Raw genomic sequence first — 14,151 nt, 5'->3', positions numbered from 1 at the left:
ACTCTTCAGCTCTGAGGAGCACGGTGATGCATCTCCTAAGTGCTCACCATTGTGAAACCCAGGGCTCGTGGCTCATCGCCCTCACTGCTAAGGGAATCTCAACTAGAAACGGCCCATTTCCATTTATGCTGCTAACAAGAGAAAGAAAACTTAACTTACGCCCTTCCAGAATATCTCAAAGAGTTATTTAGTGCAGCAACGCTTCCAGGCATCTCCCAGGGCATCACTAAAGAGCTCTCGTTTATTTCCTTATGACGAATGGCCTTCAAGTCGAGCTGAAGAGGACTCCTCTCAGGTCCAGCCCTGCTATTTCGCCGTGCAGCCCCACAGCAGCACTGACACCCCTGTAAGCCAGCACTGCCAACAAAGCGCCCAGAAACAAGGATGGATTCCATCCCACGGAGCTTCAAAATGAGGACCTGATACCCTGAGCAACTGGAGAAACCACTGAGACACGGCACAAACCCTTCAATATTTCAGCTGGCTGCAAATAAACACCGCTGCTCCACCAAGGCTTTGCTCCGGCAGGATTTGCTCAGCTGCGTTGAGGAACCGAGAGCAAAAGGGAGCAAACAGGAGGCAGAGCCCCAAAGCTGACTGCTCTTCAGGGGCTGATGGGCGAAGAGTCAGAGCAACCTCTGCATTTCTGCTCCCTCCTGGCACGGCTGTGCAGCTGCACACGGCTCTGCTGATGCCCACTGACACTGCGGGAGCAGCAGATACAAATCCATATCCCAGAGCAGCTGAGGGATCGGTTCTGCCCCAGCAGGGCCCAGGCAAAGAGAACAGCAGCCCAACGCAGGGCGCAGGTGCTCCTTTCATTTGGGAACAGAACAGGAGGCTGGGCGGCAGCAGCACCTTTGTATGGGAGAATGAGTCACTGCCATCTCTCTTTGCCTTCTTATTTATGTGCCACATTCGTGTGCTGCTTCAGAAATTGCAGCAATTCCTCTTCTCTTTTTGAGGACTGAATGTTCCCTGCTCACCTGAAGGCTTCCCGCTTGGCAAAGGTCGGCCGTTTCCTAACGAGCAGCAACCAGGAAATTAGGAAACAGCAAGCACAAGGCACACGTGGGAGCAACACAGCGCTGAAGGCAGGGAGGAGGAGAAGCTCTTCCACAAACATCTCCCTGCCACGCTGAGCCGAGGGAGGCAGCAGAAACCCTCTGCACCAAAACGAACCCGAGAGCTCAGCGTGTTTTCCACCATACGAAGTTCTAAAGCTGCTCCGGCGCTGCTCAAAGTCAGCAGAAGCATTGCAGGTTACCTTCGGCGCCCTGTTTGAGCTACAGACATTATCTGCTGCGATGAGAGAAACAGCACAATTCATTTTCCCAGCACGACGTCCTTGGACTCTCACTCCTGCAATCAATGCTTTCACAAACACCGCGCGGTCGGTGCTGCGAGGGCACCGAGTTTTCCGACAGGAGCCGAAGGAAAAGCGTGGGGATGATGCAGGAATCGCAGCCCTGCTCCGTGGGAACACGGCAGACGGGAGCAGGTCGGAGCAGAGGGGCGAGTGCTGCTCACCAAGCACTGCTTGGCTGCTCCGTGCGGCCGTGGCAGCATCTGCACCGTGTGTCTGCTGTGCAGCGCCTGCTCCGCTGGCTCCCGTTTGGTTGCATTTGGCTGCGGATGCCCAGAGCTGCTGTGGGAGGGATGCACCAAAGCTGGACGAGGAGAGCGAACCCCCAGATGACAGCGGTGACTCTCAGATTCTTACAACCGAGTCACACAGCTGCACCAGCAGAGCACAGAGCATTTGCTACCAGCGAACGTCGAAGCAGAAAACTACCAGCAAAAAGACAATTGGAAGCGGTAAAAATCGAAGTTCGCCTCTGTTCCAGCAGACCTGAACCCTGCAGGCTTCTCAAAAGCACCGAGGGCAAGGAGGCGTTACCAGCAATCACAAAGTTACTCTGCTTTCCGGCCCCAACCCAACACCATTGCTGTTACTTTGCTGCCTGGGTGCCGAGCATCCAAGCAGCACCGGTTAAAACAACAACAACTAATTTGCAACACAACTGCTGCCAGCTCTATTTTTAATGGAGGCAGCCCGCACCTCCCCGGGCCCACAGCACTGCCCTGGGCTATTCTGAGATCAATACAAGCCCTCAATGGAGCAGTGACACACAGGAGGTGAAACCTTGAGCTAAACCAAAGCATTCCAAACGACTGCTGGGCCTGCCTGTGTTGTACCAAGCAGGTGCAGGGTTACAGGAGAGCCAACGGAGCCACGCAGTGCAGGGCCCAGGGTTCCCTCTGTGCGCTGTGGGTTTCTAAAGCCAAATTTGATTTTGTGCTTGAGCCAAAATGACAAAAGTCTTCTAAAATATGGAAACAAGGGAAAACAAAGCTCCTGTTGGGGATGGAAGCACCCAGCTGAGCAAAGCACCTCAAGAAGCGCTGGCTGGGAGATGCTTTCTGAGCACGGCAGCAAACTGAGGCCTTCCAAGCCCTCCTGCTGTCCCTTCTGAGCACACCCAGTGCCCCCAGTCCTGCACATCTCTGCCACGCGTGGGGATGGAGCCAAACGATGCCCATCCCAATGCAAATCAAGGTTGCCTCTGCAATGGCTTCCAGACGAAAGCAGCAACCTGCCTGCTGCCGACCCTCTGCAAAGCAGGATCCAACACACAGCAACGTCCAAACCGAGCCCACAGTCAGGTAACACATGGGGAAATCCTTTGGGATGCCAGGTTCCACGTTCTTCTATAGCAGCAGCAGCTCAGTGCCTCTCTTCTTGCATCTCATTCCTCTCAGCTCGCAGCCAGGTTACCCCAAGCAGGCGAGAGGGGCTCGCACAGAACTGACAACAGCTTCCACGTGGCACAGTCACTCGTCACAACTCCACACCAACACGACGCTCCACGCTCAGAGCCACAGCATCAATTCCCAGCAAACATTCTCCTGCGGGGACATTCACTCTCAGGAAGCACAAATCCCATCTCAGGGCAACGGCACGGAAAACATCCAAGCGTAAGGAAAGCAGAAAGCAAAGATGAACAGATCCGTTTGCACCGTGTGGTGGGATAAAGGAACAGGGAATTTGCCCACAGAGCTAAAGGGTGCTTGCTCTGCTCTGTGAACAAGTTTAGGCCGTGCTTCCAAGCCTGGGATCAGCAATATGCATCCGTGAGCTGACAGATGGGCAAGCTGGTGTGCAGCAATTCACCTGGAGAACGCAGGGCCCTTCAGCCCCACCACAACAGCCGGCTGCACTCCTGCTGCCTCAGCATCACAGCACAAACCCAGCAGCCTCCTCCCGCTCAGCAGCGCCCAGCTGCAGCTACAGGGCATCGCAGCTCGGTTTGCATCACCTCCAGTTCCCAAAGCCCCGTGAGGGTGCGATCTCTCCCTCGCAAAGCTCTACAGGCTCACCTTCCTTCTCACTGCTCTGCCAATAACCTCTGCGATGGCTCTGTGTGCCCACCAGGCACCGTAAAACCCTGCCCACAGCCCGATTAAAGCCCAGCCTGCCGGCGCACGACACCCAAAGCAAAGCTCTCACAAACCCTGGGAACTCTGCACAGCTCCCAGCTGCCAGCATTTATTGGCAGTGGCGGCCCCTATTAAAACAAGGCCAACTCCCACAGCATGTGCCACTGAAACAGCTCTCCCCATTATCCACACTGGCAGCACACGTTGCAGGATAACTCGGTGACTGCGGTGCAGCTTGGTTCAGGCCATAAAATCATTAAGGATGCAACAGAGATTTAAGTTCATCAAACCCAGCCGTGCCGAGCGGGCTGGGCTTTGAGGTGACAGCAAGATCTCTGACACAATCACAGAACGGCCAGGGTTGGAAGGGACCCCACGGATGATGAATCTCCAACCCCCACCACAGGCAGGGCCACCAAACTCCACATTTCACAGCAGCCCAGGCTGCCCAGGGCCCCATCCAACCCGGCCTTGAACACCTCCAGGGATGGACGGGGCATCACAGCCTCTCTGGGCAGCTGTTCCAGCACCTCGCTGCTCTCTCTGTAAAGACCTCTCACCCCAAGCTCAATCTATTCACACAAAGCACCGCCTCCTGCAGGCCCAACACATCCAGAGTCAGTTTTGAAGGGAACCTCTGTGCCGAAAGGAACTACACGAGGCTCCCTGGGTGCTGCACCTGGAGCAGAGAGAAGAAACAGACCATCAGCAGCATGCAGAGCACACACAGCTGTAACGCTGAGCGACTCCTCCAGCTCTGTTTGCCCTGCAGGAACCACGCCGGGCCGCAGCTGCCCCAGCTCTATTTGCAAACCAGTCCCCCGAGCGGAGCATCTCCCACATTGCAGCCTTTAAACTTTAACTCCATAGAGCAGAACGCGGCCATCGCGACCCCGTTTGGCCGCTTGTAACTCACAGAACGGCCAGGGTTGAAAGGGACCCCACGGATGATGAATCTCCAACCCCCTGCCACACGCAGGGCCACCAACCTCCACATTTCATACCAGCCCAGGCTGCCCAGGGCCCCATCCAACCCGGCCTCGAACACCTCCAGGGATGGACGGGGCATAACTCCCACTTACTGAACGCAATATTTAACAAAGAAAAGCAAAGCGAGGAGGCAGGATTTCAAACCACGACAGCAGCAGCTTCCCGCAGCGCGCAGCTCAACGGCTTTAACGGCACGGCACCCAAACGCGGCCTTTCTTCAGCAAAGCGGCTGCGTGGCAACCGAACAACGCGGCCACCCCCGGGCTCACACACGGCAGATCCGCTCCACTTCTGTCCTAGGGATGAGGCGGGCCCGGCAGCGGCGAGGCCGGGCGGCGGGCATCGAGCAGGAGCCGCGCTGCAGGACCGGGCCGCGCTGCAGGAGCCGGGCCCGAGCTGCAGGAGCTCCGCCCCGCGGCACCGCCCCGGCCGTTAGGGACCCTCAGGCCCCGCCGCATCCCTCGGCCCCAGGCCCAGCCGCGGCCTACCGAGCCTCACCGCCGCCCGCCCAGAGCAGGCCGCGCTAGGCCGCAACCGGCCCGGAGCCCGTCCTCGGAGTCCCCCGATGGCCCGGAAAGGCTGAGAGGAGCCTCCCCGAGCGTCCCGGCCGTCCGCGGCCCCCCCTCACCTGCACATGATCCGCCATTTTGCTCCATTCATGCTCCGCTCCCTCCGCCTCCGCCGGGCCCGGCACGCGCCCGCCTCCGCCCCCCCCACCCCTTCCTCAGCCACCAGCGCCGCCGCCTCAATGCGCATGCGCGTCGCGCCCTCCCGCCTTTCGGCGCCTGCGCCGTTCCCGCCCACACCTTTGACCACGCCCACCCCGTCTAACCACGCCCACTTCACTTGACCACGCCCAACTCTCGTTACCACTACCGCCGTTGACCACGCCCACCCCCTCTGACCGCGCCCACTCCATTGACCTCGCCCAATCACTTGAACGCTGCCGCCCCTTGACCACGCCCACTCACTAAAGCCACGCCCACCTGCCTCAGTTCCCCCCCCGCGGAGCGCGACGGGAACAGCGCGGCGCCCGCTGCGGCCGAGTGACGTCACGACGCCGGCGGCGCCGCGGAGGGAGGGGCGCGCTTTGTTGACATCGCTCTTAAAGGGGCCGCGCTCCCTTTTCGTCCCCGCGTGCTGCTCCCGTGCTCGCCGTGCCCCCGCCGCCCCGCCGCCCCCGCCGCCCCCTAATTCCTCCGCAAAGCACGGAGCGGGGTTTTGCTGGGCGTCACCCAGCCCCGTCCTCTCCCCCCCCCCGCGGAAGTTCTGTGCATGGGATGCTGCCCCCGCGTGGCCCGAGGGTGAAATCGCGAAGGGCTGAGGAGCGCCCGGAGCTGCTGTGCAGAGCGCCTTGGGGTGCAGCTCTGCGGGACCGGGGGATGCATTCCCTGCATGCGCTGAAGGGCTGCGGTGCTCCGTGTGCACCAATGGACGCATTTCTTGCACGCATCGCGCGATCCTCTGCATGCAGCAAGGGATGCAGTGCTTTTCATGCATCTAGAATGTATTCCCTGCAAGCACCAGAGAATCCCGTGCATGCACTGAGCGCTGAGGTGCAATGCATGCACTAATGTGCATGCTTCCTACGTGCACTAACCAATGAGGTGCTTTGCCTGCACTGAAGAATGCATCCCCTGCATGCAGCAAGGTCTGTAATGCTCTTCATGCACCAGCAGCTGCTACGCTTTGCGTGCACCAAGGGATGCATTCTCGGCTCGCTGCACCTCCTGCACACCCAGAGGGCTTCATTCCCTGCATGTGCTGACAGACACCATGCATAGGCTGCATTTCCCACGTGCAGCATGGGGGGGCTTCCCGCTGGGGTTCAGGGGGGCTGTAAGCAATGACAGCGGGATGTGCAGCACCCCGAGCATCCTTGAGCTGGAGGATTCCATGGTCCTACAGACCCACCCCCGCCCCCCGCCAACCCATGCCCACCTCCACCCCACGCCATGCACCAGGGCAGCCTGCAGCACAGGATGAGCAGCAGCATCACGCTGCAGACGAACCACGGGCTCCCACCCACCCAAACCCCAGCGCACCCTCCCCCCGTTTTTCAGGTCCCCATTGCCACCCCAGCAGCTTCTCAGGGCCCCGCGTGCAGCTGTGCACCCGGCTGCCCTTTATGGTAACGGTGCGAAGGCAGGAAGCTGAGCATGGGGAGGAAACAGCAGCACCCAACCGCACATCACGTGGCGTCGGTGCAGACGGGGCGCTGGGGAACAGTGAGTGACAGAGGGGCAGCACAGACGGATGCTCTGGGCTGCAGGATGGAGGAGGCGGTGGTGAAGCAGGGCGTGCTGCACCTGCAGCTGCAGCAGACCTTCGGCAAGGTGAGGGTGCAGCATTGGGGGGGCTTCCCGCTGGGGTTCAGGGGGGCTGTAAGCAATGACAGCGGGATGTGCAGCACCCCGAGCATCCTTGAGCTGGAGGATTCGGTGCTGGGATGCAGCGTGAAGAGATGCAGTGCAAGCAGAGCACCTGTGCAGCTCTCGGGATGGGGATAGGAGCAAAGCGATGCAGCCCCCATGCGCCGTTGCTTCAGGGGGAGCTGCGGTTCGGCGACGGTGGCTGCTGCTCTTGTGCAAGGAGGAAGGAGTCATTCGCCACGCTGGGTGGGGAGGATGAGCAGCCAGCAGGATGTGGGGGCTGCAGAGCAAATGGGGTGGGTTTGGAGCTTGGCTTTAACAAAAGGTGCAGCAATTCGGGCTGCTGGGCCCCACAGGTTCCCCTTGGAGCCCCTGCAGGAGGTGAGTTTGGGTGCAAAACTTCCTCTGGGGCTGCACACCTCCCATGCAAAATGCAACGAACTTCCGTGCCTGCTGAGAGGGCGTGAGTCAGGGGTTGCTCTGAAGGTGGTGGTTTTAGGAACAGGGGAGTAAATGGGGAGCTGGAAGCCCTTTGGGGGGGCATGGATTTTGGGGCGATGCCATGGGTAGGAGGATGGGGGGATGCAATGAGAATAGGGGTGCAGCGGGCAGGGGAATGGCATGGATAAGTGGGTGCCAGGAGTAAGGGGATGCCATGGGTGGGGGGATGCAAGGAGAAGAGGGATGCAATGGGCAGGGGGTGCCATGGATAAGGGGCTTCCATGGTCAGGGGGATGCCATAGGTTAGGGGGTGCCATGGGTAAGGGGATGTCATGGATAAGGGGTTTCCATGGTAAGGGGTTTCCAGGGTAAGGGGATGTCATGGATAAGGGGTTTCCATGGATAAGGAGTTTCCAGGGTAAGGGGTTTCCATGGGTAAGGGGATGTCATTGATAAGGGGTTTCCAGGATAAGGGGTTTCCATGGGTAAGGGGTTTCCAGGGTAAGAGGTTTTCAAGGATAAGGGGATGTCATGGATAAGGGGTTTCCATGGATAAGGGGTTTCCAGGGTAAGGGGTTTCCAGGGTAAGGGGTTTCCAGGGTAAGGGGATGTCATGGATAAGGGGTTTCCATGGATAAGGGGTTTCCAGGGTAAGGGGTTTCCAGGATAAGGGGTTTCCAGGGTAAGGGGATGTCATGGATAAGGGGTTTCCAGGGTAAGGGGTTTTCAAGGATAAGGGGATGTCATGGATAAGGGGTTTCCATGGATAAGGGGTTTCCAGGATAAGGGGTTTCCAGGGTAAGGGGATGTCATGGATAAGGGGTTTCCAGGGTAAGGGGTTTCCAGGGTAAGGGGATGTCATGGGTAAGGGGTTTCCATGGATAAGGAGTTTCCATGGGCAAGGGGTTTCCATGAGCATGGAGATGGTTTCCCCACATCCCCCCAGGCTGGGCGATGCTGAGCAGCCTTCAGTTCCCCTTTGCAGCACAGGGACCCCGTCTCCCTTATGCTGCGCTTGGGCTTGGAGATGCTTTCCCCACCCTGCCCAGACCCCCAGGGCCCACGTGGGCATTTTGGGGACGAGCCGCCACCCGGATCACGGAGCATTTTGCACCAATGGCCAACTGAAATTCCCTGGAACGGCGAAAGCGGCGCTGCTAACCCTGCCTCCTTTCGCTGCTCCACATCAGAAATGGAAAAAGTATTGGGGCGTTCTGTACCGCGAAACCCCCTGCTCCACTGCCCGCCTGGAGCTCTTCGAAAGCGCCGACAAACCGCGCAAGGGCGAAAGCAGCCGGCGCCTGGTGAAGCTGAGCGACTGCGTGCACGTGGCCGAGGCGGGCGACGAGGCGGGCTGCCCCAAAGCCACGGCCCCGTTCCTGCTGGAGACCACCGAGAAGCGCTACCTGATGGCGGCCGAGGGCGGCGAGGCGGAGGGGTGGGTGAGGAGGCTGTGCCAGCTGGCGTTCCCGGTGAGAGCTGGGGGATGTGGGCGTGGGTGGGTGGGAGGATCGGGGTAGTGGGGGAGACGGGTCCTTTTGGGGGGTGGGATGAGCTTGGCGTGGGGATGCTGGGTCCATTTGGGGGATGGATGGATCCGTTTGGGGTATGGATGGATGGGATAAGTTTGGCATGGGGGATGCTGGGTCCACTTGGGGTATGGATGGGTCCATTTGGGGGATGGATGGGTCCATTTGGGGGATGGATGGGTGGGATAACCTTGGCATGGGGATGCTGGGTCCATTTGGGGGATGGATGGATGGGATAACCTTGGCATGGGGGATGCTGTGTCCGTTTGGGATATCGATGGATCCATTTGGGGGATGCTTGGGTCCATTTGGGGGATGGATGGGTGGGATAACCTTGGCATGGGGATGCTGGGTCTATTTGGGGTATAGATGGATCCATATGGGGGATGCTTGGGTCCATTTGGGGGATGGATGGGTGGGATAACCTTGGCATGGGGATGCTGGGTCCATTTGGGGTATGGATGGATCCGTCTGGGGTATGGTTGGGTCCATTTGGGGGAGGGATGGATGGGATAACTGTGGCATGGAGGATGCTGGTTCCATTTGGGGGATGGATGGATCCATTTGGGGGATGCTTGGGTCCATTTGGGGGATGGATGGATGGGATGACCTTGGCATGAGGGATGCTGGGTCCATTTGGGGGATGGATGGATCCATTTGGGGATGCTTGGGTCCATTTGGGGGATGGATGGATGGGATGACCTTGGCATGAGGGATGCTGGGTCCATTTGGGGGATGGATGGATCCATTAGGGGGATGCTTGGGTCCATTTGGGGGATGGATGGGTGGGATGACCATGGCGTGGGGATGCTGGGTCTATTTGGGGTATGGATGGATCCGTTTGGGGTATGGATGGATGGGATAACCTTGGCATGGGGGATGCTGGGTCCATTTGGGATATCGATGGATCCATTTGGGGGATGGTTGGGTCCATTTGGGGGATGGATGGGTGGGATAACCTTGGCATGGGGATGCTGGTTCCATTTGGGGTATGGATGGATCCGTCTGGGGTATGGTTGGGTCCATTTGGGGGAGGGATGGGTGGGATAACTGTGGCATGGGGGATGCTGGGTCCATTTGGGATATCGATGGATCCATTTGGGGGATGCTTGGGTCCACTTGGGGTATGGATGGGTGGGATGACCTTGGTGTGGGGATGCTGGGTCTATTTGGGGTATGGATGGATCCGTTTGGGGTATGGATGGATGGGATAACCTTGGCATGAGGGATGCTGGGTCCATTTGGGGGATGGATGGATCCATTTGGGGGATGCTTGGGTCCATTTGGGGGATGGATGGGTGGGATAACCTTGGCATGGGGATGCTGGGTCCATTTGGGGGATGGATGGATCCATTTGGGGGATGCTTGGGTCCATTTGGGGGATGGATGGATGGGATGACCTTGGCATGAGGGATGCTGGGTCCATTTGGGGGATGGATGGATCCATTTGGGGGATGCTTGGGTCCATTTGGGGGATGGATGGGTGGGATAACCTTGGCATGGGGATGCTGGTTCCGTTTGGGGTATGGATGGATCCGTATGGGGTATGGTTGGGTCCATTTGGGGGAGGGATGGGTGGGATAACTGTGGCATGAGGGATGCTGGGTCCATCTGGGATATCGATGGATCCATTTGGGGGATGGTTGGGTCCATTTGGGGGATGGATGGGTGGGATGACCTTGGTGTGGGGATGCTGGGTCCATTTGGGGGATGGATGGATCCGTTTGGGGTATGGATGGATGGGATAAGTTTGGCATGGAGGATGCTGGTTCCATTTGGGGTATGGATGGGTGGGATAACCTTGGCATGGGGATGCTGGGTCCACTTGGGGTATGGATGGGTCCATTTGGGGGATGCTTGGGTCCACTTGGGGTATGGATGGGTGGGATAACCTTGGCATGGGGATGCTGGGTCCATTTGGGATATCGATGGATCCATTTGGGGGGTGGTTGGGTCCATTTGGGAAGGGATGGATGGGATAACTGTGGCATGGGGGATGCTGGGTCCATTTGGGGTATGGATGGATCCATTTGGGGGATGGTTGTGTCCATTTGCTGTATGGATGGATGGGATAAGTTTGGCATGGGGATGCTGGTTCCATTTGGGGAATGGATCCATGCAGGGTATGGATGGTGTAACTGGGCTGTGGGGTGGGCTGGATCAAATTGGGATATGGATGGATGGGATAACAGGGTTGTGAGGTCTGCTGGGTCCTGCTGGGATATAGATGGGTGGGATAACAGCAGTGTGGGAGCCAAGGCTCAGCCCTGTCTCTTTCCTTGCAGAGGAGCCAGGAGGAAGAGGCAGTGGGGAAGGACAGAGAGCTGAGCTCCGACAGCGAATTCTCCATGGCTGAAAATTCCCTGTACAGCTCCCACAAAGGCGAGTGTCTGGGTGTGGGGAGGAGGCCGTGTCTGTGGGTGAGCAGCGTCCTGCAGGCAGCACGACTTGCAGAAGTGGCCTTTGGGTGCTTTTCCTGCGCTGCGGTTAGGCTGGGCTGGGTTTCATTGCGGCTTTCGCCTTTATCAGCCGGACTCCGCTTCCCCTCCGGGGCTGTGAGCTGCAGCACGGTGCAAACATCCCCTCCTCCTCCCATCCCCAGGCGTGGAGCACGACTTCGAGGTGACGCTGAGGGCCACCGAGTCGTCGGAGCGCTGCCGCCTGCGGGGCCGCTTTGTGCTGCGGGCGGGCGAGGAAGCCTTGGAGCTGCGGGACGTGAAGAGCAGGGATGTCCTGTACAGCTGGCCCTACCGCTTCCTGCGGCGCTTCGGGAGGGACAAGGTTTGGGGATGCTCAAAGGGTGGGATTGTGAGGGAGGAGGACTGGAAATCGTGGAACTGTAAAATGATTGGGCTTGGAAAAGACCCCCAGGGTCATCAAGTCTAACTGTCGTCCCGTCCCCACCGTGCTCATAGAGTCGTTGAGGTTGGAAAGGACCTCTAAGGTCATCAAGCCAAATGCTGACCCATCCCCGTTGTGCCCACAGGGTCAATAAGGTTGGAAAGGTCCTCTAAGGTCATCAAGCCAAATGTTGACCCATCCCCACTGTGCCCATAGGGTCAGTAAGGTTGGAAAGGACCTCTAAGGTCATCAAGCCAAATGTTGACCCATCTCCACCGTTCCCATAATGGTCAATAAGGTTGGAAAAGACCTTTAAGGTCATCAAGCCAACTGTTGACCCATCCCCATTGTGCCCATAAGGGTCAGTAAGGTTGGAAAGGACTTCTAAGGTCATCAAGCCAAATGTTGACCCATCCCCACTGTGCCCATAGGGTAATTAAGGTTGGAAAGGACCTCTAAGGTCATCAAGCCAACTGTTGACCCATCCCCATTGAGCCCATAAGGTCATTAAGGTTGAAAAAGACCCCTAGGATCATCACATCCAACTGCTGACCCATCACCGCCGTCCCCACACAATCACTGAGGTTGGAAAAGACCACTGAGATCACCCAGTCCAACCAGCCCATCCCCACCATCCCCACCATCCACGTCCCCAGGCTCCACCTCTCCCTTTCCCAGGAGAGATGATGCAGTTCCCCTCCTCCAGGTGACCTTCTCCTTCGAGGCCGGCCGGCGTTGCGCCTCCGGCGAAGGGAACTTTGAGTTTGAGACCAGACAAGGCAACGAGATCTTCCAGGTGATCGAATCGGCCATCGCCGTGCAACGGGAACGGGGCGGCCCTGGGGACGAGGGCACACGGCCGCGCCAACCGACCCAGCTCCCCGAGAGGGCTCAGGAGCACGAGGAGCACCGCGCTAAGATCATCTACACCGAACCCCGCGGCCCTCTGATCCACACCGCCCCGTCGGCCGGGCCCAAAGCTCCGGAGAAAGGCGTGAGGAAGGACGCTGTGGATGAATTGGAGTACGCCGTTCCCTTCGATACCATCGCCAAGTCGCTGATGGTTGGAAAATTCGGGAGCATCCTCCAGGGCCCCGCCGATGCTCCGGATCCGCTGTATGACAGCATACAAGAGGCGAGCGGCCATCCGGCGTTGCCTCGTCCCCGCGCCAAACCGGAGCACATCTACGATGAGCCTGAAGGTGTGTGCGCCCACACTGTCTACGATGAGCCCCAGGAGGTGAAGGGCGAAGCGTGGAGGCTGCAGGCTGCCCCCGAGGAGCCTTCGGGGCACAAATATCCCTACAACCTACAGCGGGACGACTACGCCGTGCCCAAGAGAGCCGTCCCGCTGCGGCAGGGCAAGGAGTGGATTGGGGACACCGAGTACGACAACGTGGTCTTTCAGTTGGCCAAGAAGAGGAACAAGAAGTGAGAGAGCGCGGGGTGCTCGGCCCCATCGCCAGCGGTGCACATCTGGACAGCTGCGGCCGCTGGAGGGCACTGCGCGCCCGCGCTGTGGGGTCGGCACCGCCGGACTCGGAGCGGGGCACGGTGCGCTCCAGAGCCCGGCTAAGCGTGGACACAAAGAGTGCGTGCCCCACAGCACAGAGGCGGAGTAAGGAAGCACGGAGCCAGGGGTGCGCGTACCTCAAAGAGCTGGGTGGTGGTGAACGTCCCAGGGGTGCACAGCCTGCACCATTAGGGCTGGATGCGGATGGACATGCCAGGGATGCACATCCCACACCGTGAGGGCTGGATGCTGGTGTACAGCCCTCCCTCTAAGAGCTGGGTGGTGGTGAACATCCCAAGGATGCACAGCCTGCACCATAAAGTCTGGATGCTGATGGACATCCCAGGGATGCACATCCCACACTGTAAGGGCTGGATGCTGGTGCACAGCCCTCCCTCTAAGAGCTGGGTGGTAGTGAACATCCCAAGGATGCACAGCCTGCACCATTAGGGCTGGATGCTGGTGCACATCCCAGGGATGCACATCTCACACTATAAGAGCTGGATGCTGATGCACATCCCAGGGATGCACATCCTGCCCTCTAAGAGCTGGGTGGTGTTGAACATCCCAGGGATGCAGAGCCTGCGCCATTAGGGTTGGATGCTGATGGATATCTCTCACTCTAAGAGCTGGGTGGTGGTGAACATCCCAGGAGTGCACAGCCTGCACCATAAGGGCTGGGTGGTGTTGAACATCCCAGGGATGCACATCCCACACCATTAGGGCTGGATGCCTGATGCACATCCCTCCCTCTAAGAGCTGGGTGCTGTTGGACATCCCAAGGATGCACAGCCTGCACCGTAAGGGCTGGATGCTGATGCACATCCCTCACTCTAAGAGCTGGATGCTGGTGCACATCCCAGGGATGCACATCCCACACCATAAGAGCTGGGTGGTGTTGAACATCCCAGGGATGCACATCCCACACTGTAAGGGCTGGACGCTGATGCACATCTCTCACTCTAAGAGCCAGATAGTGGTGAACATTGCAGGAATGCACAGCCTGCACCATGAGGGCTGGATG

At 58.7% G+C, this 14,151-nt stretch overlaps 1 protein-coding gene across 1 annotated transcript; it reads left to right on the top strand.

Moving 5' to 3' along the window:
* Positions 1-6,704: 6,704 nt before the first annotated feature.
* On the top strand, positions 6,705-13,049 carry DOK2 (docking protein 2; the record flags this gene model as incomplete). The annotated part of the gene is made up of 5 exons (XM_079547524.1): positions 6,705-6,767; positions 8,435-8,716; positions 11,059-11,161; positions 11,376-11,554; positions 12,321-13,049. The coding sequence occupies 5 exons, from the start codon at positions 6,705-6,707 to the stop codon at positions 13,047-13,049; spliced, it is 1,356 nt and encodes a 451-aa protein (XP_079403650.1).
* Between the last annotated feature and the right edge of the window lie 1,102 nt (positions 13,050-14,151).

Source organism: Tetrao urogallus (assembly GCF_951394365.1).
Source record: "Tetrao urogallus genome assembly, chromosome: 27".
NCBI lineage: Eukaryota > Metazoa > Chordata > Aves > Galliformes > Phasianidae > Tetrao > Tetrao urogallus.
This window is presented reverse-complemented; position numbering and strand designations above follow the sequence as displayed.